Here is a 25,108-nt window from a genome sequence, read left to right as displayed (position 1 = left end):
GCTGAGGCTCACATGGGGCATCCCAATGCCCCAGAGGTGCACAGCCTGCCATTGATTCCTGAATTTGCTTTGGTGGATAAAATCACGCTCCTAAAAAGCAGCCCACTCCTTCCTGACACATGCTAACACACCTGCAAAGGGCTTCCTGGTGCTGAGATAAAAAGATCAGTGACTGCAGTGACAGTGCCTTAGGCTAGGAGCAGCTTCGGAGCTCGAGTCTACTACAGTTACTACTTAAAATACAGCTTAAGACAAGAGAGCAATCCTTGGGAACAGACCATGCCCTGCCTCACAGCCATACAGGAAACACACCAAGCTGGGCACCCTTCCTCACCTCCAGCAGCTTCAAGAAACTGGAGCCCAAAAAGCTGCAGCTTTGTGCTGTCCCAGCACTGCAGTGGAGACACAGTGAGAAAAAGGGAACAAAGCCTAACCCTAACCCTAACCCTCACCAGTGTCTATCCATCTCCTGCTGGGCTCCAAGAGCTGGGCACGTCATCAGGGCCCCCCTTTTGTGCAGGGACAAGTCTTAGGCCATTGGGAAATCATGTTTCCAAATAGCTGCTCTGTGGACAAAGAAATACCCGGGCTGGTTGATGAGGAGTCTGCACACGAGCCACCAACCCACCCAAATTCACCATCACAGCAAAGAATCACAGAGGCAAAGCCTCCACCAAGAGCCAGACCATTCACAGAAGCTCGATTACAAAGGAGGAGCATTTATTCCTTTATTTATCCAGAGACACAGCACTATTTTAAACTCCTGTATCTATCAAAGGCTGATTTAAACGAAGGGCTGAAAATTGGGATCAGCCTGAAAATCACAACAAACCTGAGGCCATTAGTCTGAAAGTGGGTCTCAAGGGCACTTGAGGAAAAGGAGTAAGTGGACCCCAACACTCTTGAGGATCACATCTATCCCTGGAGAAGATTACACAGCAATAAAATATACTCAGCAAATTCCCATGGTTAATCATCTCTGTAAACTGAATGCTTCACTTGGCTGAAGGGAGAAGGCTTTTTTCCCTATATGCTCCCTTTTAATATGTCAGATAGAAATAATTAATCCTACATAGTGTTTCTCATCTAAAAATACTTAATTTTATTACAATGAAGACATTAGTCAGTAATATTTTCTTTACCTCCATTCCAGTCTAAATTAGTCTTGTCCAATGTCCATAAATAAGAGAGCTTAAGAAAGTCAGTGGAAAGACAGCTCTGCCAGCAACCTTCAGTGCTGATACTCTTCCTACTGCCAGCTCTGCTTATGGGGGAATTCTCCTGTGGCACACGACTTTAAAAGGGCAATTTAAAGGGATGATTTTCACTTTCTGTTTATTAAAGTAGTATTTAGCAGGCCATTTGGACTGGATGCCACATTTTCTTATGAACTTCAGCTAACAGATTTTATAGATGCTATTGCCTCTCAACAGCAGAGCAGAATTTAAGTTAGAAAAAGTGCCTGGGGGTATAAGGGTGAAGGATAGGGTTGGAGATAGTGGTGTATGGTCACAATAATGAGCCACAACCCACACACAAAGGGTTTGTGATCCTCAGCATTCCCACACCCAGATTTACTGACCATGTTACTCCTACTCCTTGTATTATTATGGCTTCTAGTAAAGGCTATAAAACCATGAGCCAAAAACTATACTTCCAAAGCTGGGCTCAAAGACAAGAGAGAATGCCAAGAAGATAATATATGTTTAGGTTTCAAATTAACTGGCCTGAGGTTCAGACCTGCAAGCAAGCTGGCCTGACCAGCTGGGTGAGCCTGAAAGTGTCTTTAGGATCCAGGTCTTGGTGCTAACAGGTACCTGTGCACTTCACCCCTTCCTTCCTTGGCTGAAGATACTCCAGGTAACATCTGGACCACTGTGGTCACCAGCACAGAGGGTTCAGAGCCCTGTGGGCACCCTGCTGTCACCCCTGGCATGAGCCACCTGCCACTAGAGCCCCTGGACCCTGCAGGAGACACCACAGGTACCCAGAGCGTGTCAACACATCCCCCTGTGGATGGAGAAGAGATGGCTGGTCCCAGAGAGGGAAAAGAGAGGTGGCACAGTGTATCTCAACAGGGCACTGTAACCAATCCCTTTTATTTTAAAACAAACAAGAACCTGAGAAGAATGAGATGGCACTGCTGGGACCACTTTGTGCAGAAAAGAAACGATTTCCAGTATTTCCTTATTGACTGCTGGAGCCAAAACCCCCTCAAGATTTGGCAACAGCCTCTGAAAATCCATGAAAATTCATCATACATACATCAACAGAGCAGCCACGGGAATGGGAACCTCTGGTCTGGGAAGGGAAACCTGTGCTGGCTGATGGCCCCTCTGCCACCCATTTTGCACCATTTGTAGGCTATTTTCATGGCAGGGGCTGTAACATGCACATTCCTAGCAAAAAAGGTTGATGGAGGGAACTTAACATCAGCCCTTCCCGAGTACATCCATGCCTGAGCAGCTCAGTGCCACCGTGCACTTTGTCCCCACTGCTGCTGATGGGCACAGCGGGTGGCTGGGCTGGCACTGCCCTTTGCTATAACCCAAACCTTCCTTTAGGTGCTTGTCCCAAAACCTACAAAGGCAGTTACACACACATCAAGCTCCATTCAGCTTTTGCTGCTGTACTGAGAGAACAATGCAGCTGAATTTGGCCCCAGGAGGATCTACCAAACTCCAGTAACAGGAGCAGCCGTGCCCAAAATGCACCCCCGACTGCACAGCCATGGGTGGCTAATGCTCAGCTCCGTGAAGGTCCCTTTGTGCTACCCAAGTGGCACTGAGGATGTTCAGGAAGGGGTTAATGCTGCTTGCAGCAGCGTCCTGCCCCCGGGTACCAGCAGCCAGTGAGTGCAGCTCCAGGTGACGTAATGCCTGGGTGGTGGGCAGGCTGCCTCCCCATCCTCCTGCTGGAGATGGATGCGCCAGGGACCACAGTCAGGGACCACAGTCAGGGACCCCAGCACGTCTCAGGGACCCCAGCACATCTCAGGGACCCCAGCACGTCTCAGGGACCCCAGCATGTCTCAGGGACCCCAGCACGTCTCAGGGACCCCAGCATGTCTCAGGGACCCTGCTGTCCCCAGCCAGGCAGGGACCAGCCCAGCACAGGGTGCTGCAGCTACACCCACCGTCCCTTTAGCTGCCACTGCCCAGCTGAATTCTGACACTCAGTGAATATTAGAAATTTTCATTATCAGCTTTTAAAACATCCCCAGCCACGGGGAGCATCTGATCCGTGAGCAGCACAGCACAGCTCTGCAGGGTACAGCCTCGGCACATCAAACTCCTTTCAGCTCCAGGACCATTCACGGGCTCTCTCTTAGGGCTTGGAAATCTCCCTGTGACAATCCCATTTCCATGCAGAACGTTAAGGATGGGGTAAGGCGACCCCTCTGGAGCTGCTGGCAATTTAGGATTTACATAGGCAGGTTCTGGAAGTTTTACAGAAATGCAGCTGAAGCTCCCAATTACAGTTAACAGGTGCAGTAAGAAAAATGCTTAGTTATTCCCTCCCCACCTGAAATCTCCTGTAACAGCCTGTAACCATAGTGGGTCCTTCCAGGCCCCTGCAATAACATAATCCTCTAAGGAGAAAGTGATTCACTCTTCTTTGATGTGATAAAAAGAGGAAAACAAGTGAACAGGAGGCACTAAACAGCCATCTTGTGAAACCCAGACAGCTTTTCCAATTCCATTTCTGAGCTGTTTATCACCACATAAAAAGCCTGATACCCAGCAGGCTGGAGGAAGACCAGTGCTGATGTCCCTGTCTTTCTCACATTTATATTCCAGCCTAAATCTCACTGAGATTTAGTTCAACAAATGAATTATTTAAGTTACAACTCTGATTCACTACCCAGAGAAGCATTTTGATGTAGATGGGAGCGGAGACCTGCTGCAGAAGAATTGAGGTGCAGAGCAGTGTCTGCTCTCCCAAGACAGAGGAGAGCACCATAGCACAGCAGGGCTCATCTCCACAACTTCTGTGAGAGGAAAACCACGGCTGCAGGGACACAGCAATGGCTGGGCAGTGGTTTGCTGCTGGGCTGACTGGAACAACAAAATGCAGATGTTTTTCTGGCAGAATAGACAAAAGCAGTGTCTGGGCTGAGAGCAAAATACACACATAAGTTCTGATGCTGTGCAAAGATCTCCATATTCCTTTCCCCCTTTTCTCTCTGTGCCACTCAGCTCTAACAGTGGTGTTGAAGGCAGCAGGGGGACTGTGCCCTGCTGCTGGGAGGTGACACAGCCTGTGCTGCTCTTGTGGCTCTGAAACCCAGCACAACACAGCAGCCTCCGGCTCCAGGGCAGCTACAGAGGACACTCACACTGCACCTTCTCCCTGCAGGGAAGCAGGGCAGAGCCAACCCCAGCACCCACAGGTGCTGCTCTCCCCCTTCTCCCAGAGTATCACTGACCCACCTGGGGGCCCTTCAGGGACCCATGTCACACAGCAACCTTCTCCAACTCAGCCTGAAGGCTGCCAGTATTCTGCTTATTTCCATTTAGGTGATTCATGTCATGGAAGTGCTACTAGAGAAGCCAGGGACACTTGGGTGTGTGTTTTCTGGATGTAAAAAGACAAAAAAAGTTGCTTCTTTATGTAACTTAAGCCAAGCTACTAACATTAAAGAACCTGGAATTAATTATCCCAGCCAGATAATGTTTCCATAATTACTTCAGTAATGCAAACAGCTCCGCTTGCCTTTGTATCCACCTACTAATGGAGACCAGAAACAGAAGACATGAGCAATGGTGGCAGCTCTGCACCTGCTCTGGTCTGAGCATGAGCCACGGCAGATCAAGACCTGGACAAATCCCCCTGACACTGCTACACTGCTACTCACAGAGCTGAGTATGGCAAAACTCAAAACACAGACATAGGCACAAGATGACAGCTCCCATCCACCAGCATGGTGTCTTCACACAGCTCTCCTTAGAGAAACCCAGCCCACTGAAAGCAAAGCTCTGAGGAATTTGAAAAGGCAGCAACCAGACTCTTTTAATGTGTTCTGCATCACTGAACTAATGCTGAACCCTGAAATACATGAGAACAGTTCTGACCCTGAGACACTCGAAGCCATGAGCAGGGACACCTTCAACTAGATTAGATTTTCCAGATCTTCTCCAAGTGCACTGAGAGAAACCACTACCAGCTCTCCTCCACCGCCCCAAGGTCCTGGCAACATAGTGAAGCTCAGTTTCCAGCAATACTTCACCTAAACTCAACAGGATTACCCACAGCAGCACCAAGAACTGAGCAGCTATTCCTGCTGCTGGGCTACCCCGCTCCTCCCATCCCTCTGGAGAGCATTTAAAAGTAATAGTTGCTTGCATTGTTCAAAGGGGACCCAAGGTGCACTAAATCACTAAGAGGTGATTTCATTAGTGCTGCAGTTGCAAGCCCAGCAATCAAAGCTGCTGGGGTTTGCCTGGCTACACGATAAATCCATGGTTCTGGATGGAGAGCAGAGGCAATGGAGTGAGATGTGGAGGCTCCCAAGGCTGTACCAAACCAGAGTCAGTCCCAAAGGCTGTAAACCTTGTTGCAGAGCAGCAGGAAATCAAGCTCACTCGCTCTATACATTTGCTGCTTTAGTACACTTGACTTTCTGTGTGCTTGATCCAGTATAAACCACAGGCATCCACTGGGAAGATTAGCAAACATTCAAAATAAAAGTCCAAGTGGCTCAGAATGAGGTAAGAACAGGCTGGATTAACACATTTCCCATGGCAAACTAATAAAGGTGAGGACTTGCTGAAAGCCCACACAAGAACTTGTCAAGCAGAGAGTAAACCAGAAATTATGACAAGTAACAGGCAGAGTAAATCACGCTTACTCCTTTGCGAAGCACTCACAGGCACTGGGCACGAGCCAACAACCTCCTGCAGCACCAGTGCCACCTCCTGCAGCACCAGTGCCACCTCCTGCAGCACCAGTGCCACCTCCTGCAGCACCAGTGCCACCTCTGCTGCCCTGGGTGTGCTTCATCCCATCCTAAACCAGGTACCTGAAGTACTGGCAGGACAGGCCATCCCTCCCCACTGCTTGCAGGGACAAGAGGTGCCTGAGCAGATCTGACTGGATACCTCCCTTTCCCAGTGGCAGAGCTGGAGACCAAACTCAGTGATGTTACATCACTAGGATTATTTTGCAGCCCTGGATCAGTGCCATTGCCAGCCCATCCTCACCACAGGCAGTTGTCACTGTGGGGGTCCTGAGGAATGGGCAGGCAGGGAGCCTTCCTCTCCCCACACATAGTCCAGGGCTTCTGATCAAAACATTTAGGCCTAGGGCAATTGGGATTTTCATTTCTTTTGATCAGAGCACAGTCTCTGAGGGAAGTGTACATGTATTTCTGGAGCATACCAGAACCCAAGCATATTTAAGGGCAGGGAGCCACAGAACGGGGGTAACCAACCCAAGAAATAGCCCCTTGTAAAATCGCCAGCATGCCATCTGCAAGCTCCAAACTCACACATTTTTCATGATGAGCTGGAGAGAAGGGAAAAAAAAAAACAGGGAAAAAAAAAAAAAAAAAGGATTATGTTAAAAGAAAAAAAGCTGTGCTCCAAAAGCTACTCAAACTGCTGCAGAATCCTGCCTGCCCCTTCTGCAGCAAAGCCCAAGGGAAGCAGCTGATGAGTCAACAGCCAGGCTGCGTCGCCGACCGAGGAAAGGAAGTCCAATCTCACCACTTGAGAACAAAGTGTGCTGGTTCATGGAGTACACACTGAGAGCACAGCCTCGGGAAGCCCTCCCTGGGCTGGGAGCTGCAAGGATACAGCCTGGCTGCCAGCCAGCACTCCCCAGGGACAGGGAGAGGTGACGTCCAGGCACGGCTGGGACATCTGCATCGTGCCACCCTGCTGCCACGCCAGCCTGGCCACCTCTCCTCAGGCTGCCACGCTCCACATTGCAGCAGAGACTGCTCCTGGAGGGATTTTCTCCCATTGCTGGAATCACTCCCTCCCAGCACTAGGTTCTGGATGCAGCACCCAGCCCTGTGAGGAGCTGTGGTGCCTTTTCACTGCAAGATGGGGGAAGGGATTTGTCCCAGTCCTACACCCACTACTGGTGCCCCAGTTCATTCTTCTCCCCGCCTCGGTACACTCATCTCCCGCACTGCTTCCCACAGACAGACCTGCTCCGTGTGCCTCCTCTGCCAGGGACACTGGCATCACAAAACCACGACCTGCCAGCAACCACACACCCTTGGAAAGAGCTGCTGGAACTCCTGGGGGCAGCTCCTTATGGGAGTGCAGTAAGGAACAACACAGCCCCGAGGAGACGAACACCGGGCGGGCAGTGCCACACCACCACAATCCCGCCACGGCTGCGCTCCCAGGGCACAGCCAGGAGCTGCCTGAGCTGTGTGTGTGGCCATTTGAGAAGGGCAGGGGGACTGAGGCAGCAGGGCAGGGGCACAGCCACCGTGCCGACACGGCAGACGGCGTTTGCGCCGGTGCCGCCATCGCCGAGCTGGTGCTCGCCGGGGCTGTGCCTTCCTGTTAGCACAGCACTTTCTGTTTTCTGTTAAAACAGGGCCACAGCGACGATGCAAGTATAGATCTGCAATGCCAAGAATATCTGGGAAGCCTGCCAGCAAGAAGCAGCCTTCCTGCTCGTCCTCCCGCTGTGTGCAAATTCACAGGAAACAGAATCTACAGCACATACTAATGTGGCTTAATGCGAGATCCAAGAGCCACCTTGAGATCCTGCTTCCATCCCTGTCAGCCTGGGGAAGGAGCCACATGCCAAGAACATTAAATCATTAAATAAAGGAGGAAATAAAACCTGCACAGGTGCATAAAATCCCACATAGGTGCCGCTGCTTTACGAAGTGATGCTCTGCTGTGCAAGCTCAACACGCTGCCAGCATCGCCACCAGTAGGAAGGGACAAGCCCTGGTCCCTGGCACATTCACTGCTCAAAAATGGCTTCACAGCCTCCTACAAGCACCCGTATCAACCAGCAAAGTCCGTGTCCTTTGGTGTTTATTATGGTGTGACTCTGGGAACACAGAACACACCTGAAATATCTTCCCATTTACAACAGTAGAGGTACCCAAAGCCCTGATTCTCCCAAACTGCTGGTAACTCTTACTTTACCTTGTTTAATCCTGAAGCTATACTGCAATCAGCCAACAGACTGGGACCTTTTACTCCTTGTGCTGGAAATCTCTGTGCCTCTGTTTACACAACTGCAAAATAACTGCAGAGTTCACACAGGGGCTGTAAGGCTCAGCTCTGGTCCAAGAAAGCCTTGGAGATCCTTCCACTATGGGCTCTAGCAGAGGGGGAACACAGGGCACCACCACCCACATCGCAGGTGGATGACAGAGACACACGGGCAGGGGATGCCAGCCTGCCTGCTGGAAGGGAAAGCTGTCCTGACTACTCACTCCTCTGATAGCTCCCATCTGACTGGAAGTGGCTTTTATCTCCACAGAGGAGCCCTTCAAGCTCCAGGCAATTCTCAGGCCAATAAAATTCTCAGGCTGAAATAAAACCCTTTTGAATAGCCAGAAGTGATCGTGGAGAGGAAACAGCTGATCTCCTGTGCTGCCTCTGATGACCCTGGCATCCAGGTGGCTGCCAGCAGCATCCTCCTGGGACAACAAGCCAAGATATGCTGCACCTCTTCCTTCCCTGCTTTCCTCACAACTGCACTGCAATTTGTGCTAACCTAGAAAGGACCCTCGAGTTTAAGGTGGCTCTTAGTGGAGGCATTTTGAGACAGCTGCTTTCTGGAGAAAGCATTCCTTAAAATACAGCTCTTGCCTTCTGCCTCTACCCCAGCTTTTGACATTTTACAGCTCCAGTAAAACAAAATGTTTTAAAAATCTCATTTTCAGCTTTGGAGGCACAAAACCTCGAGCCAGTTTCCAAGCAGCCAGGCGGGAGATGAAAAGAGCAGCAGTGGCTCTGTGGCACCTTTCGGACAACGAGCTCCATCTCTGGAGTGGGAAGCAGCTCCCACACACCCCACAGCACAATCCCCTGGCTGCTGATGGCTCAGCCAGGAACCAACTCCTGAGCATCAGCACCACGGGCTGGCTATTATCCTGCAGGCAGTGCTTGTCTGCTCACCAGCTCCTGGGGCTCCTCTCTCCAGCCTCCCCACCTCCCTCTAGGAATCTCACATGGAAGTGGCTGTCAGAAGTGACAACATCAGGACTGGATTAGCACAGGCATCCCCCCCTAAGGACAGGATGCTCTGTTACACCTCTGAGATGGGGGAAAGCAGTGCACTGACAGCGAGGAAGAGCATCAGCCACTGGGCTCCACATTTCCAGTCCACAAGAAGCATCAGTGCTGGGACTTTTTTCAGCAGGTTAAAGAATTTGGATTGTTCATACCCAACACAGAGAGGATGTTCAGTTTAGACAAAATTTTTTGAGTAGGGAGAAAGGAAATTTTGGAAGCAAAAGAGGAAAGTGATGCTGAGGCCATGGGGCAGCAGCCACAGGGTAAAGGGCAAAAGCAGCAGCTCAGGCAGGACCAGCAAGGTGGCTGCTCCTGGGAGGGAGACTGGGGTGAGCAATTAAACTGGTAAAGCAATTAAACAGGGGAGGTAAATGGAGTTGTAATGCCTTTTAAGACTGCTGTCTTAAGGCAGATGAAATAGAGTCATCTCTTGTGAAAATCATTTGACATTTCTCCAAAACAGGGCAAGATGCAAGGAGGAGTTGTCAACCCTGGAGATAGCAAAATTACTGCAGTCTGCACTGTCCCTGGCAGTCCAACACTGCCCTCTCCACCTCCCATTCTCACATCAGTGGCCCAAGAGGGAAAACCTTGAGGGCAGGGATGCTTTGGGAGGCAGAGCTGCTCAGCAGAAGCACACCATCTCTGCTATGCCTTCTGCTGTGCATTCTGTCCTGATTAAAAAAAAATCTGGCAGTGTCACTGCCTGTCCCCCTGGGAGTGCATCATGGCTACAAACCAGGTGCAACCATTAACACTGCTGTAAAATGAGCTCTTCATTTCTCTCCCATCACACTGGGGAAGGCAAAATATCCCAAACAGGCTTCTAGCCGAGGACAAAGCCCTCCAGGCCATGCTTGCTGTCCAGTCAGCAGGAGAGATGGTTCAGGCAATTGAGACACAGTGCAAGACAGAGCAGCAGGAGAAGTAAGAAGAGGAAGCTGAAGCTGTGGGCAAGGAGCACGATCTCCGAGCAGGCCAGGAGCAGCCTGGGATGAGCAGGGCATGACACAAACTAGAGGAGTTGCAGAAATCCACCTGGGATTAGCTGGGAGTGACAGAGTCAGCAATGAGTATCTGAGAGGTCATAGAGAATGGGTCAGATTTCAGAATTACAGACTTGCAAAGGACTTTAAAGGGGTCATCTAGTTCCAATACCCTGCCATGAGAAGGGACACCTTCCACTAGACCAGGTTGCTCAAAGCCCTGTCTAGCCTGGACATTCTTCCAGAGATGCAGCAACAGCTTCTTTGGCAACCTGTGCCAGCACCTCACCACCCTCACAGGCAAGAATTTCTTTCTAATATCTGTTGCTTTAAAAAGAAAACAAACTCTTTGTAGAGCAAGGCTTGAACTCAAAACAATGTTGAGGTACTGAAGAAAGAGCTGGAACTATTTCAGGAGGTAATTCGTCAAGGATTATGGAAAAGGGCCAATTTTGGGAATAATCAAACAAGTAAAATAATCCCAAGAATTAGGAAATTCTTCAGAGGATAACACTGGAAGTGAAACTGACTCTGGAAGTGAAACTTCACACTCCAGGTGAGTGGGCAGCACCAGGATGTCCCCTCCAGAAACCAAAGTGGGGGAACACCACCACCATCATTGTGGTGCTGGGGGTGCCAGAGCAGGACAGAGTGGGATAGGGACCTGGGAGAGAATGACCTGTTCCAGGCACCACTCTAGGGACATCCATGCATGAAAACATCCAGCAGAGCTGCTCCAGGACCCCCAAATCCACGGGCTCGGAGACAAGAAGAGAGGCACATTTCCAGCCTGTCCTGCACCCCAGGAGCCCCTGGCTGTGAGGTCTGGGATGCCAAATCCCACTGCTGGGAAGCAGCACTCCCTGCTCTACATGGGCACTGCCAGCCCAGGCGGTGCCAAGCTATCACTTTTCAGCTGGAAATAGCCCCAGCACGAGCCCTCAGCTGGGAAGCAGAGCACTGGCGAGGCCAGACTGCGGTTAGCTATCAAAGACAACTAAAAAAAGATATTTCACACACAGGCTTTTTTTTTTCCCTTCTCTTTTTTTTTGGTTGCATTTTTTTTTTTCCCAAGGATTAAATCAACTCAACAGCCCCCTTTACAACTTCCCTTTTGATGTGTTCAGACTCATTAAAGTTTCATTTCTTTCTCTGTTTTCCCCGGGGGAGGAAGGGGAGCGTACACAAAAGTTTATTTCAGAAGCGGGGTCGGCAGCTGCAGCAGCAGCAGCTGCTGTTGCTGTGGGACAAGTGGAGCCTCCACCAGCCTCTGCTCCGTGCCCAAATCCCTTGGTAAAACACATCCCCCAGCAGCCACCCTGCTCCCATGAGCAACCCCAGCATCACCCTGGCGCGATGCTGCACGAGTGTTGCTGCAGGATGCACACACGGTGTCACACGTCACAAAGGGAACACACGAGAGATGCAAAGCTCCTCTCAACCCTGTGGGGAGTTTTGGGTCTGAACCTGCAAGTTTTCAGATCCAACCCTACAAGTTCTGGGGTCCCTTCCCAGCCTTTTCCATTCCCCCCATTGGCAGCACCAACCTTTCCCCCACAGCTTTGGCCCCTGCCCTGGGATAATCCCCCGCACACGTCAAGGGAGTAGCAGCTCCCCCATGTTTCCTTCTCGCCTGAGCAGCTGTTTAAGTGTCTATTTTAAAACTCAGTTCCCTATTTTAAAATAGCTAATGAGACCCCGATCTCAGCTGACAGACGTCGTCTCTACAAGGTCTTGGGAGATGCTTCTGTGTTTGCCGGGCTCCTTTTCCCAAGCCCTGAATCTCAGCATGCCCAGCACGTCTCCAATCTGCACAAACATGGTAAAGAGGGAAGTTTTTAATTTAAGGGCCAACTCCTGCTCCCCTACCGTGAAATACCAGCGGCACAACCACGTGCTCCTAGACAGAGAAGCATCAAGCAGCCAGGCAGAGGCTGGCATTCTGCACTGCTTTCTGTTGTTATTTTTTTATCGTTCCTTCGATTTTATCAGATCTTTTTTAAAATTTCCTGACCAAGAGCAAATAAGGAGCTGTCCCAGCTGGCCACTGCCCAAAAAAAGCCACGCACATGAGAGGGACTTTTCAGGATGCAGTGGGAGGTCTCCATGCATCCCTGTGCAAGGCCAGGAGCCCAAAACCCATCACCTCTATGTACTCTCTGAGATGGTGTGCACCCCACCAAGGCAGAGGAACCCCACAGACAGGACCAGGCACAGGGGGCCCCGTGGACAGAAGCAGATGGAGGAGACCCTGCTCACTTACCTGACCACAGGTTCAGGGATGGCCTCAGCACTTGCTGGCACCTGGACACCCTTCTCCCACTCCTGTCTCCAGGGATCAGCCAGAATGTAGTACTCGTCAGGGCTCAGCTGGAAGGAGTCAGGGATCTTCATGGCTGTTATCAGATCCGTCCGGAAAACCTGCACCGGGAAAAGCCGTCCTGAGTGCAGAGCCCAGCACAGGCTGGGGGCACACGTGCCCAGGGAGGGTGTCCCTGGGAAACTGCCCCCAAGGCACAGCACAGGGGCTGTCTGCATCACCAATCGAGGGGATTCAGGGTGTCAAACAAGCCCCTGCAAGGTAAGTTTTGGGCAGGAGAACATGGTAACAGGCAGGAACTCCCCTCCAGCCAGGCAGTGACAAGAGCCCAAGCCCTGCAGCTGAAACCCCTTCAAGGTCCCCCATACTGGGCAGTCAGGAAATCCGGCCACAGGGTGTGAGCTTGGACAAGATGCAGACCAAAAATTAGTTTTAAACTGAAGAAACAGGCTGCTTTATCTTAGGGGATTGATGGTTTCCGCCCAACCACACAAATCTACTCCAAATGCCAAGGAATGTACAGCAACTGGGCTTCTCCTCATTTGGCCTTCACAGGACACAAGAAAATGCTGTTCTTGTCTTGAATGAAGATGTGGGAAACGCAGAGACACTTTGTCCCAAGCACCTTCATATCCTCCTCATATCACTTCACCATCCTGAGCACCTTTGTGTCCCCTTCAGGTCACCTCACTGCCCCCCAAGCACCTTCCTGTCTCCATCACATCACCTGAACAGGGACAGACAAAAGCTTAAGACAGATATTATCCAGCTAAAATGGGATCTAGGTGCTGCTTACATATCCACAAACACAGATTTTTCCTGATTCAATAAACCCGTTGTGAGATCAACACTGGTCCCCTTCTGCAGGAAAATCCTCCAGTCCTTCAGTCAGTGAATGTGCTCATTCTCCATCTCACTTGTGGCCCTGCAGCATCTTCTCCCAATATACAGGGATGAAAAACTCATTCTAAAAATATCCCTCACGGTAAGTACGGTTTTCCTTCCAGAGGGCTGCCTGACAGCAATGACTCGAGCAATCCTGCCTCTTGCAGCATAAAAATAAATTGTAAATGAAAATGGATGATTTCTCCTCTCCACCATCTGCTATTAGCTGGAATAATAACTGCCAGTGCCAGCAATCCTGCCTGGACACCATCTCACTCCATCCCTGCTACTTCTGCATTCCTTCCACAAGGCTGGGATGGATCAGGTGTTTTCTCTGGATATTGCTTAATCTCTTCACAGTCTGTTCTCCAAATGAGAATTGCTTTGTCAGAGTCACAAGAAATAATACAGTATAGTTTCATATTTTTTGACACAAAGATAACACACTTTGGAGAGTATTTGGGAACCCAAATCGACTGAAATGCAGGAAACCAGGCATTAAGCAAGACCACTGAGACCAGTATTTAGGTCAGTTTGTTTAATCCTCAGAGCCTCAGCTGCTAACCCAATTAGAGTTAAATACAATATATAAACAACCTTTGCTATGTTGGGACCTCTGAATTTCACTGGTACTCTCCTCCTGATGCAGCTGTTTGGAGACATTTTTAACTATGTCCATATAAACCTGATTTGAGTTGGTCAGACACAGTCTTGGCACACCCTTCAACAGGCATAATTAACAGCTATATATTACAGTCACCTCAGTTTGGGAAAGATCAGGGTCCTTTAAGCCTCTGTGTGTTACAAACACCACAGTAACCTTTTAACACACCACCAGTGTGGGAAATTAAAAAAAAAAAAAATTAAGAGAGGCATTAATTAAACATGAGAAGGGATATGTGAGATATCATAGTCCCTCCAGCAGTGTGGGTCTGTGATCCAAACAAGTGCAGGAATCCCACTGAAGAGAGTTTTCTAAAACAAAGGGTAGAAATACAACACGTTCTTGACAGCCCTGTGCTGACAGGTCACAGCCTGGGTCAACATCATCTCCTTAGCCCAGTTTTGGTGCCCAGCTGCAATGAGGACAACACAAACCTGAGTAATCCCCCACACCTCAGAGCCCTTGGCTTGGGTGGATGAGATGCTCCCCTGTGCCTGAAGCACGCAGGGCTGAGGCCAGCAGGGAGGTCAGTGCCACCTCGCTGCTCTGCCCACCAGCACCACACAATCACTGATGCACAGAATCACTGGAGCTGGAAAAGCCCTACAAGACCACCAAGTCCAACTGCCAGCTCAGCACTGCCAAGCTCAGCACTAAAGCATGTCCCCAAGAGCCACAGCCACACGTCTTTTAATTCCCTCCAGGGATGGTGATTCCACCACTGCCCTGGGCAGCCTGTGGCAGTGCTTAACCACCCTCCCAGAGAAAAACTTTTTCCTAATATTCAATCTAACCTTCCCCTGGCAACAGCACAATACTGCTATAGAAAATACTGTTTTGGAGACACATGCCCTAGGAATTTGGGGGCATAGGCAAGCAGGAATGGTTTCCAAAGGTGCAGGGCACCCAAAGCTTTTCTGAACAACCTGGGCTGGATCCTGCTGACATGTGAGTACCCTCCTCCCTCAATGCCAGCTCAGTTGACTCCTGAGGATATCTCCTTTGATGCTGTGGGGTGCAGGAGCATTGCATCCTTCTTTCATGCAGGCAAACACACCCAATTCTGCCAGGAAGCTGCTCAGGGCAGTGCAGGGCAGGATGGCAGCATGCTCCTGCTTCCACCTCAGCGCACAGACCCGGCAGCCAGCTGCAGAGCAGTGGAGACCACGGGACTGCCCTTTCCAGGACAAACAACCATTGGGAGGGTCAGCTGTATCACTACCCTGCCCCGAGGCCTCCCCAGGCACCCACAGCAGCTGTGGACTTCCCAGACCCTTACCCCAGGCAAAAATCACCATTTTCTTTTGCTAGGTCAGCACCAGATGACAGCAGTGAGGTGACAAGCCCTGTCTCTTTGGGTAACACCAGGGCTGGGCATCCACAGAACAGTGTCAAAATCCTGGCCTGTCACCTTCCTCCTACTGATGAAGAGGGAGGTGGAGGAGCCTGCACAACAGGACCAGCCCTCGGAAAAATTTCTCCCCTCTGCACGGTGCAGATCCCAAGCCCACGGTTTCCTGCATTAAGTCTTCCCCAAATTCATCCCTTCTGGCTTTTCAGCTCGCATCAGAATAGAAGCTTAGTTTTAATTTTAAGCCAAATAAGCATGATTGTATCTATTTCCCTGAAGATAAGGCACATCGCAGGCTGGATTTGCAATCTCACTACTTCATTTATTTAGTCCTTCTTGGAAAACAGATAAGCTCACCCATCCGACGGCAGCACGCGTGCCCGCACTTTATCACAGCGACGCCTCTGTCTTTTCATGAAGAACTGGATATGCTCAAATTATTAACTATCAAAGCAGAACACTTTAGAAATGATAGAACAGCACAGAAATTGTAAAGGAAAGCAGATCAGTTGTCTGGAAATCTCCCAACAGCTAATACGCTCAAATTGTAATCTAAATGTCTTTTTGTTTTGAATTGTCTGGGATTAGGGTTGGGAAAAGACTCAATTATTCTACTCAAACTCTTCTGAATTATTTATGAAAACCAAATAAAGGATAAATTGGGCACTGATGAACCGAGGACCTGGCGATGAAGAGAAAGTTGGGTACCAGAAAACAAGCAATTTTCCCTCAATAGGAGTGTTTACTGTTTCTCCCCGGCCGTGGGAGCTGACAGATTGTCTGCTGCCCTGCACCCGCTCCCCCCACCACCACCACAGCCCTGGCCAGGCTCTGTCCTTCCCTTTCAGCCCTGAATGGGATCTGAGTTATTGTCTATCGATCTGCCAGCAATGGGAAAGGCCAAACCAAGATGCTCTTTTATTACCTCTGCTTGCTCAGGAACCTCATGGAGGTTTAGTGATGCTCAGAGATGCATCACACCAGTGCCCAGGGCCAGCCTCTCCCTTTGTTACTGTCAGCTTTAAAGATGGGGAAAAAGAACATGAAATTTCAAAATCCCAAGGTATTTTTTCCTTCATATTTCCAAAAGAAACGGACATGGAGTCCACACCAGGTCAGTGTGGTTGTGCAGCCTCAGGCTCCAGGCAAAGAAAGAAATGTGGGGAAGACCTTAATCTCCCTTGTATTCCACAGGCCAGGCAAGCCTGAACTACCCACCCCTAGTACTTCCCCATCCTTGCAGCCCACCAGTTTGTGGTGTTGGACTGACTCACCAGTAGGGCCAGTCCTGGCAGTCCAGCAACATGAAAACTCACTGGGACACCATAGCCATGGTTCTCCCCAACAATACATCAGTATTTTTGAAATTTCTGTAATTTGCTATTTTGAAGCAAAAGCTGTATTGCTTTTACCTTTCAAAAATAATAAATTTTAAAAACCCCAACAAACCCTGAGGTAATTAAATGTAATATCATCTGATGTTTACATCCCAATGTGTCACTTGGATACAGCCTGGCATTGGAAAGATGCTCCTGCAGGTATGGCAGAAACCTGCAAGGCAGGGGTTGGATTTGGCTCCTCCTTGAACCCCTGGCACCTTGTACATCAGCTGCTCCACTTTGGTGAGGAACTGCTGCTTCTCCCACTGGACACAGCCCTGCAGCCTCTCCCTGTGCCCTGTGACACCTGTGAGGCATCTCTGGGAGCTCTCTATAGACCAGCATCAATTTGTCCAACAGCAGGACAACCTCAGAGAAAAACACATACCCCTGGGAGATGTCAAGGCACAGAGTGCCTCACCACAACAGGCAGGATGATGGACATGCCATGAGGCATCAGAAATGCTGCTCCCCATCCCTCCCTTAGCTAAGGACTCCCAGGCTGTGCTGCTTTCCAGCATTCTCCCCCTTCTCTGCCCCATCACCATCCAGCCCCTCTGAGAGCCTCTCCACCACCTTTCCATGCAATTCTCACATCAATTTCTAGGCTCTGTGATTCACTCACAAACCCCTCTTAATGAAGTGGCCAGCAATCTCCCCGCCATTCAGCTCCCACTCCATGTGCTCTGTCAAGGACTTGGCTTTTCCAGTGACTGTACAGTAGGTCTGAGCCTGCCAAATATCCCCTTTGCCCCAGATATCCCACCCGAAAACACCAAACTCTGATCCCGTGCTAACGACTTTCCTCTTGTACGAAACCAGCTCCTGGGCGCGAGCCAAAGAGCCGGATCTGTTTTGGGCTTTAACTGGAAATGAAAAGAAACACTCGTCTAGCACTGGGTTTAATTAGCTTTGAAAGCAGCAGCCAGCCCGGGCACTGCTGTGCCGGATCCGGCGCAGCCGAGCGCGCCCGGCCCCGGCATCCCCGGCACGGGCACGCGGCTCCCGGCGCCTGCTGCAAGCCAGCCCAGGAGAAACAGCTCCAGAGGGAGCAGGCAGCTCAGCCCAGCACAGATGGGCTCCAGCAGGCTGGGTCCCTGCACACCAGGCTTCCTGAGCTGGCAGGAATTCTGTTACACATTTTCCCCCGCATCTGCACCCAGCTGACTTTGGAGCTTTCAGACCTTGCTCTTGGGGCAGAGGAATGAGCTCAGACCCTCCTCCTTCAAATCCCAGGATGGGATCCCATTTTTTTAGTACACAATAATATCTCTGTCTCTAAAAGGTTTAGCAAAAAGAACTCTTTCCAAAGCACTCCACGCTGCAAAGCAGTACAATGTAAGAGAAGAGAAGCCCAAAATGAAGTGCGTGCAGAAAACATAGCGCTCACTAGGGTGAGGGTGGGCAGGAGAGGTGAGAAGGGATGGTCACAGCCTGCATCCGAGATCTCACCTTTGAATTCACGCCCTCCATCACCCAGCAGAACTGAAATCCTCCCTGATGCCCCCACACCCACGGCAGCCACGTGGTATCTCACAGTGATGACCCCTCCACAGCAAGCAGGGGCGGTGGGTGCTCCGAGAGCTGCTCCCAAGCAGGGGCAGCAGCAGATCACTGCAGGCAGGGTGTAGGACTCCTTCCTGACACTGAGATAACAGGTTTCCTTCAGGCTTTGGCTCAACACTCTTTTTTCCCTCCCTGACTGCAGTCCTGGCAGCTGACTCCTGCATATTCCCAGCCATAACCACCTGCCTCCATCCACACTGGGACCAGGGAAGTCTCCAGCTGCCTCATGCACAGGACTCTCTCCTCATTGCAGCCAGCTCTCTTAGCCCTTCACTCTCTCAAGCATAAAATTGTTTGTTATAGCTCATGAGTCACAAGGATTTTTAGAGAAAGAGAAAACAACGGGAACAATGGGAGCCCTGAGAATAGGTTTTGGTTGTACAAACTGTCTTGATATCAGCTCGAGATGGCACCCCTGTCGGTGCAGCCCTGGCTGCCCACCCCACTCCCCTCTGGACCTCCCAGTCCTACATCCCTGCTGTTCCTTCACATTTTTCCAACCCTTTCCAAAATGAGAAGAGTTGATACTCAGTAGCAAGGTTTTGAAATGTGGTGATGCCAGGAGTGTGTTTGCAACCAGATATTATCTGCCTGTGGGGGAAGAAATCCTGAACTCCCATGTCCATTTGGGGAGCCAGCTTCCTATCTCTTCATCTAGTCTTGTTTCCTCTTGAAATGCTGGAGGTTAAAGATTCAATGAACAACAGAACTCAAAATAGGAACAAGAAGCATTTTTGTCCAGCCCTTCTCAGCATTCAGAAGACAATGGTTTTAATCTGTTATCCCCATGCTGGCAAGGGAAAACTGACAAAGCCAAACTGCAGTCCAACCTTTCAACAGAGAGGGATTTTCTCCCCATCCAGCCCCATAAAAGCATGTCCAGTCTTGCTTGGCCACATCCATTAAAGCTCTTCTCCAAGTACAGGAGAGTATAAGAATTAATTCCCACTGTACTGGGTCATTATATACCTAATGCAGGAAGAAAAAAACATGATCCAAGGCAATAAGAATTACTTTTTAGAAGGGAAAATAGTTAAATCCTCGTAAAGAGATACAAGAAGGCGCCTTTCAAAACACGGAAGTAATATCTAAACAAGGCAAGCAGAAAATAATGTAAATTGTATAAATTTGTGGTTTCCCCTTCATCCTGATCCCAGCCTGCAGCTGCAGTCCCTCACTTCCCAAAGGTCCTGCGTGAGGGAGAAAGGCAGTGAGGATGTCTGGTGGGATGAGCAGCACCTGCACAGCACAGCCCAGACTGCACAGGGCTCTTCAGCTGAGAAAGGACGGCTGGAGGGCTGGCAGACAGGTGTGCTGCACAAAAAAAGCAGGCTTTTGTCCCTCCAAAGGTATTCCAGCAGTGCAGGTGAGCACTGAGGATCTCAAACAGCTCTGGAGGCAATGACTAACATAGCAGCTCAGGCAGTGACTCAGAGGCAGCATCCAAGGGAGTCCCTGGGCTGCTGATGGCTGGGAGCTGGCAGATAGAACCAGAGACTATCATTACACACTTGCCTTGTTCTTAGATTCTCTCCTTAGACACTGACAACTGTTCCCTGTCAGGAACAGGAGAGAGGCTTGAAGACTGCAGTCAAACCAGCGAGGCTCGTGCTCACATCCCCAGCAGCTCTACAGCCAGGGGCAGGATTGCACTAATGTGCCACTAACAGAAGCAGAAATTCGTGCTTCAGGCATGTGTTACTCCCTGCTGCAGACTCAGATCCACGGCAGGGATAACCTGAGCGAGCATCCCCTCCTTCCAGCTCCCAGGGTGGGGAGCACGACCAGCAGCTCCTCGCAGGGACCCGGGGAGATGGGTACCAGCCACCACGCTCCATTTGCAGACAAGTTAAGAGACAAACGAGCACTAATGAGATTAATTAAAATCACCAGATTGGTACTGCTATCACTGCAGATGCAAGGAGCTGTTGGCAGCTGCCCACATTCACCCTCTGCTTCAGGCAGAGCAGCGCAGCAGAGCCATGCCCAGGGCACCGTCAGCATCAGGTTTTAGCCTTGAAGGCTGCACTGCCCAGGCAAGGGGCAGGGAAGGACAACTGTCACCCCTGCCAGGGAGAGAGCCAAGACAGAGGCCTGGTGCCTGGGACAGCCAGGAAAGAGCCCGGGCAGAGCCCCGTGACAGGCACAGATAAATATAATCACCCTCCCTGGCAATGGCCCCTTTGCGGATGTTTACAAACAGCTCAGTACTTTTCCACGTTAAGAAGCTTGTTTTTCCAGATGCCTTGTATGCGATGGTTTTTAATGTGTATAGTTAATCCCTTCTCACAGAGTCTTTCATAATAAACATCACCCCCTGACCTGACTAATAACTATGTAACACTAATGCTTTCGATTTTTTTATCCCCTGCCCAGTTGTCAGGAGGAATGCGTGTTTCTCTGGGACAGCAGCTCCCAGGGAAATGGGGACATGACTTGGAGAAGGGCAGGACAGGTTGGTGGGTCCACACACACGAATGCCATTTCCCCAGCCCATCCTCCAGCATGGCCTTCCATCAAGACAGGCCTGCACCCACTGCAGCTCTTGATAAAGCTACAATGTGAAAACCTCGAGTTTGAGTTATCCTCTGAAAATACATGTCCAGACCCAAAATGGCTGGGGCTTCAATATCTGATCATGCATTCATCCTGCTCTCCCCATTATTCTCCTGTGGTTTCTATCAACATCCATCCTCAGCAGGATGGACAAAAGAAAAGATGATTCACTATTTCATGTGAAGTAGTTTGATAGTGGTGTAGTTTGTGTTTTACATTTCTCAGTATTGCTCCAACAGGACATGATGCCTATCAGAGTCCATGCCTGAAATCCCCCAGTGCTCCTGGGAGGACATGCCAAACCCCGCAGTGTTTGGACCAGACATGTTCATGGGTGCTCACAGGAACAGCAGAAGTTGGGTCACTCATGGAGAAGTTTAGAACATGCTGTTGGAGAGGAAATTCACACTTGAGTGATCTCCAAACTATCTCCCTGCACTGCTGCAGGTCTTGGGGTGATACCCTATCCACCTCCAACCATCTTCTGACCCCTGAGTTTCAGCTGGTGCTGATTTCCAGCAGACCCAGACACCAGCAAGTGCAGGGGCAATGCACAGGGAGGGGAGCACAGCTGAGATCTGGACTGCTCCATCTGCTTGTGTGCCCACCAAGCTTTTGTAAAAGATGGTTTGTCAGCTTGAGCATCCTGGCCAAACTCCAGCTTGAGTAATCACACATCGCCTCCCCGAATTCCCCTAGAGTCTCAGTTCACATAAGCCACAGAGGTTCACTTTCTGTCCCAACTGTTGCTAAGCTGGGCACTGTTCAGCTTCTGCTCCACTTTATCTGTTCCACAGCTACACTTCACTGAGAGCCCTCCTCAGGGGATAATAAAGCAGTAAGCAGAGGGAGGAGCCCTCTGCAGGCATCTGATGTCTCCCCAGGTGCCATGGACTAATATCTAGTTTTCACTCCAGCTGTTGTAGAGCAGCAACTTGGATCCAGCTCTTACCACACTTCATCAAGACCAGAAGCATTTTCACTTGAAACCTTGGTACTTGTATTCAGTAGCAGCCAGGTAAAATCCTAGATGGCTGACTAAACTAGCTCATATTAAAGACAAAAATGTGTCTGCACCAGTGAGGCAGAAAGACGTCCCAACTCTTGGAGAAGGATTTTACTGAGCAGCAGCAGGGTGGCACCTATGACACTGTTGTGACATGAGTCACATCCTCTAACATGAGGCATCTCTGTGGCAGGGACTCCTGACAGCACCCAAAGGGCTCACCCAAGGCCTTCATGGACACATCAGGCACAGGGATGGGCAGTTATTCCAGAGAGGGGTAACAGTGCCACAGGAGGAGGAGATGCCCAAAATGCTTCACTTTCCAAAGGAGGATTCAGCTCACAGAAATCTCCCCTGCACCCACACTGAGAGACACTTCTACAACTAAAAGCCAACATTACCAGTGCTAATATTCAATTTTCCAACAGCCTTGTTAGTAGTCAGTGACATCTACACCCCTGGTTCTTGCTCTCTGGAGTATTTCCAACTAACTCAGCTGGTAGTAACAGCTTTCCAGTCCCTCTCTTTACCCAAGGCACAAATAACTTTGACTCTTTCAGTCTGTATCCTTTGCCAACACAGACATTTCAATGTAAACCCAACAGAGCAGTAAGAACCAAGTGCAGCTGTAATTCAGGCAGTGACCACAGGAAAACCTCAAAATCTCTACTCAGCTTGATGCAAAAGGAGGATGTTACAGAGGTTTGTGCTCACCAGGCCACAGCGTCAGGAGAGGTGAAATGGGGAGTTCACATGAGCCATGCCAGCTTCATCTGCTTCTAAACTTAGCACTGTTTGACTCCAGACCCCAGTCCAGAGGGAAGGGAATGTGAGAACAATGTCCCTCTGGCTTTGCTCAGGCTGCTGCTGAAACGAAGATGACCACTGCCAAACACTGCGGTTGCTACAACAGCAGCTCATGCCTGGTATAGTTTCCATGGCTAGTGGAAATGTATCCGAGGCACAAAAGGAAAACAGGACACAGCACCACCCCTTCCAACACAGTCCTGGGGACAAACAGCTCCTCCCACCCAAGGCCCAGACCCTGTACCACAGAGCCAGCAGGTGAACCTGGGCAGCGTCCCCAGGATGGGCAGCACTGCCCACACCAGCCAGGGGAAGCCCTGCAGCAAGGTCAGACACTGATGGCCTCAGCTAAACGTGCTGAGCCCCGTGACAGGGAGAAACCAACACAGCACAACCTGCAACTCAGCCCTGCTGGCTCTCATTTCACAGCTCTCCACGCCTCCCACTTGCTCATGGGGAGGAGTCTTCCATCACCCTCCCCTGCCATCAGTGCTGTGATCTGTGCCAGTAATGAAAGGGCACCCGGGAGGGCACCCAAACCAGGGAATCTTGGTATGCAGACACCCAATACTGTAGGATCTCCCAGTCCCACCAAACTTCTCTATTTGCCTCAACAGGATGGAGCGGGCACAAGGACCCCCACCCTCCACCAGAGATGCTCACTGTGCGTCCCCATCAGCTCCCTCCCCATGGGAGCTGGGGCTGACAGCGCTGTTGGGAGCTGTGGCTCTGCACCACGGGCTCCGGCTTCTCAGGGATACCTTGTCCTGGCACCCACTGCCCACAGACAGCCATGGGCACGCTGGTTGCCACATCTGGGCAACTGCAGTCCCATTGGAAAACTCTCCTTTGGGAAAAGCCTAAAAGCCCACGTACCTCAGAGGGCTTCTTCTCCTTCTGCCGCGACCAGGGGGATTTGGTATTCGGAATTTTGGAGCATCTGGAGGTGGATGTGGTGTGACCTGCAACAAGGCAACAGAGACAGGTTACCTGGGAAAGAGTCAAAGCTTTTCCTTACCTCAGCAGCCCCACAGCTCCAGCCTCAGCAACCCTTTGGGTCAGCACTAAGATGGGATAACACCTTGACATGACTCTTTTTTGGTGCAGTATCATCACCACTGCTGCCACCCCCAAAAGGGAAGAGTAGCTAAAGCCCGAAATGTACTGGGACCATACATTACTGATCTTTATTTCCAACCCATTTGTGTCATTATCACTTAAATGTAAGACTGGATTTGTTATTAATAAATAACAAACTGATTATTGTAATTTGTGTATAATAATGATGACAGTTCAGTCTTCTGTACAAGAAGCCCTCCATATTCCAGGATATAAAAATGTTTCTGTGAGCTTGCAACAAAATAACTATCAATAGGCCTATTTAACACTGATTTCATCCTTGGAGGGCTAACTAGGAGGAAACAACACTGTGCACATTAACAACATCCAAACACGATGAAGCCAGGAGCTGAGCTGACTCGGGGATCAGGCTGTGGTACCACTGCAGTGAGAAACTGTTCTTCCACCAGCTCAGGCAGCTGAGCCCAGGTAAATCTCACATGTCTGCTTTTACTGGCAGGGAAAGAGGCACCAGCTCAACCTGTGTTCTTTACTTGCAGTGCACTTTCTTGTACTTCACAAAATTAAGTGAAGGGGCATCACCTGTTCCCAAAAGACAGCTTGTTTTTTGAAGTTGCAGGCCAGATGTTATTAAAGAGGGTTCCATACAAATGAAATCCTCTATAACACTTCAGAGAATAACAGGACTGTGTAGACAAAGCCCAGAGCAGACACCCCTATGCTACAGCCCCACGGACATGCTGCTTTTCTCAGCAAGCTGCTCCAAGGAGGGTAGCAGCAGCAGCAGCTCCACAGCTTTCATGGAGAGATCAGCTACTAATTTCCACCTTGCCCCCTCTTCTCAAGCTACAATGTGATGCTACAGCTCTACAGGCTTGGATAACACACCACAACTACTCTTTCTTGGCAGAGGCATGGAAAAGAAGGTCACCACTCTGTTTACAATTATCCTGCAGGAGAGCATTTGTCAAAAGCTTAGATATCACCTGGAGCATAAATATCCAAGCCCCATAGAGATAAGGCCATGTTGTCTAATACCATGATTAAAGATGCCTTACCCCCGAAAGGCAGGGAAGGCAGCGAGCGCAGCTCGGCTCCATAAGCCTTTGAGCATCTGGGGATTACGAGACGGGAAGTTCAGAGCAAGGCTTCCAAAACAAACCCCTTTCTGAGATAGAGATGTTTCATTTTACGAGAAGTGAGGGTGTTGACAGAGCCTGAAACACTTTCTGTAGGCACAGCTCAGCCCCCAGGCCCCCCGGGCTCCAGCAGGACGGGGGTCCCCGC

General features: G+C 50.1%; 1 protein-coding gene across 1 annotated transcript in view; it reads right to left on the bottom strand.

The window, feature by feature from the left end:
* Positions 1–25,108, bottom strand: part of JADE2 (jade family PHD finger 2) — a 68,860-nt gene that overhangs the window by 38,859 nt on the left and 4,893 nt on the right. The window contains 2 exon segments of the mRNA XM_030283968.4: positions 12,471–12,628; positions 23,618–23,703. Of these exon segments, the coding sequence (XP_030139828.4) occupies positions 12,471–12,628; positions 23,618–23,703 (244 nt within the window).

The sequence above is a fragment of the Taeniopygia guttata genome, chromosome 13 (assembly GCF_048771995.1).
Source record: "Taeniopygia guttata chromosome 13, bTaeGut7.mat, whole genome shotgun sequence".
NCBI lineage: Eukaryota > Metazoa > Chordata > Aves > Passeriformes > Estrildidae > Taeniopygia > Taeniopygia guttata.
This window is presented reverse-complemented; position numbering and strand designations above follow the sequence as displayed.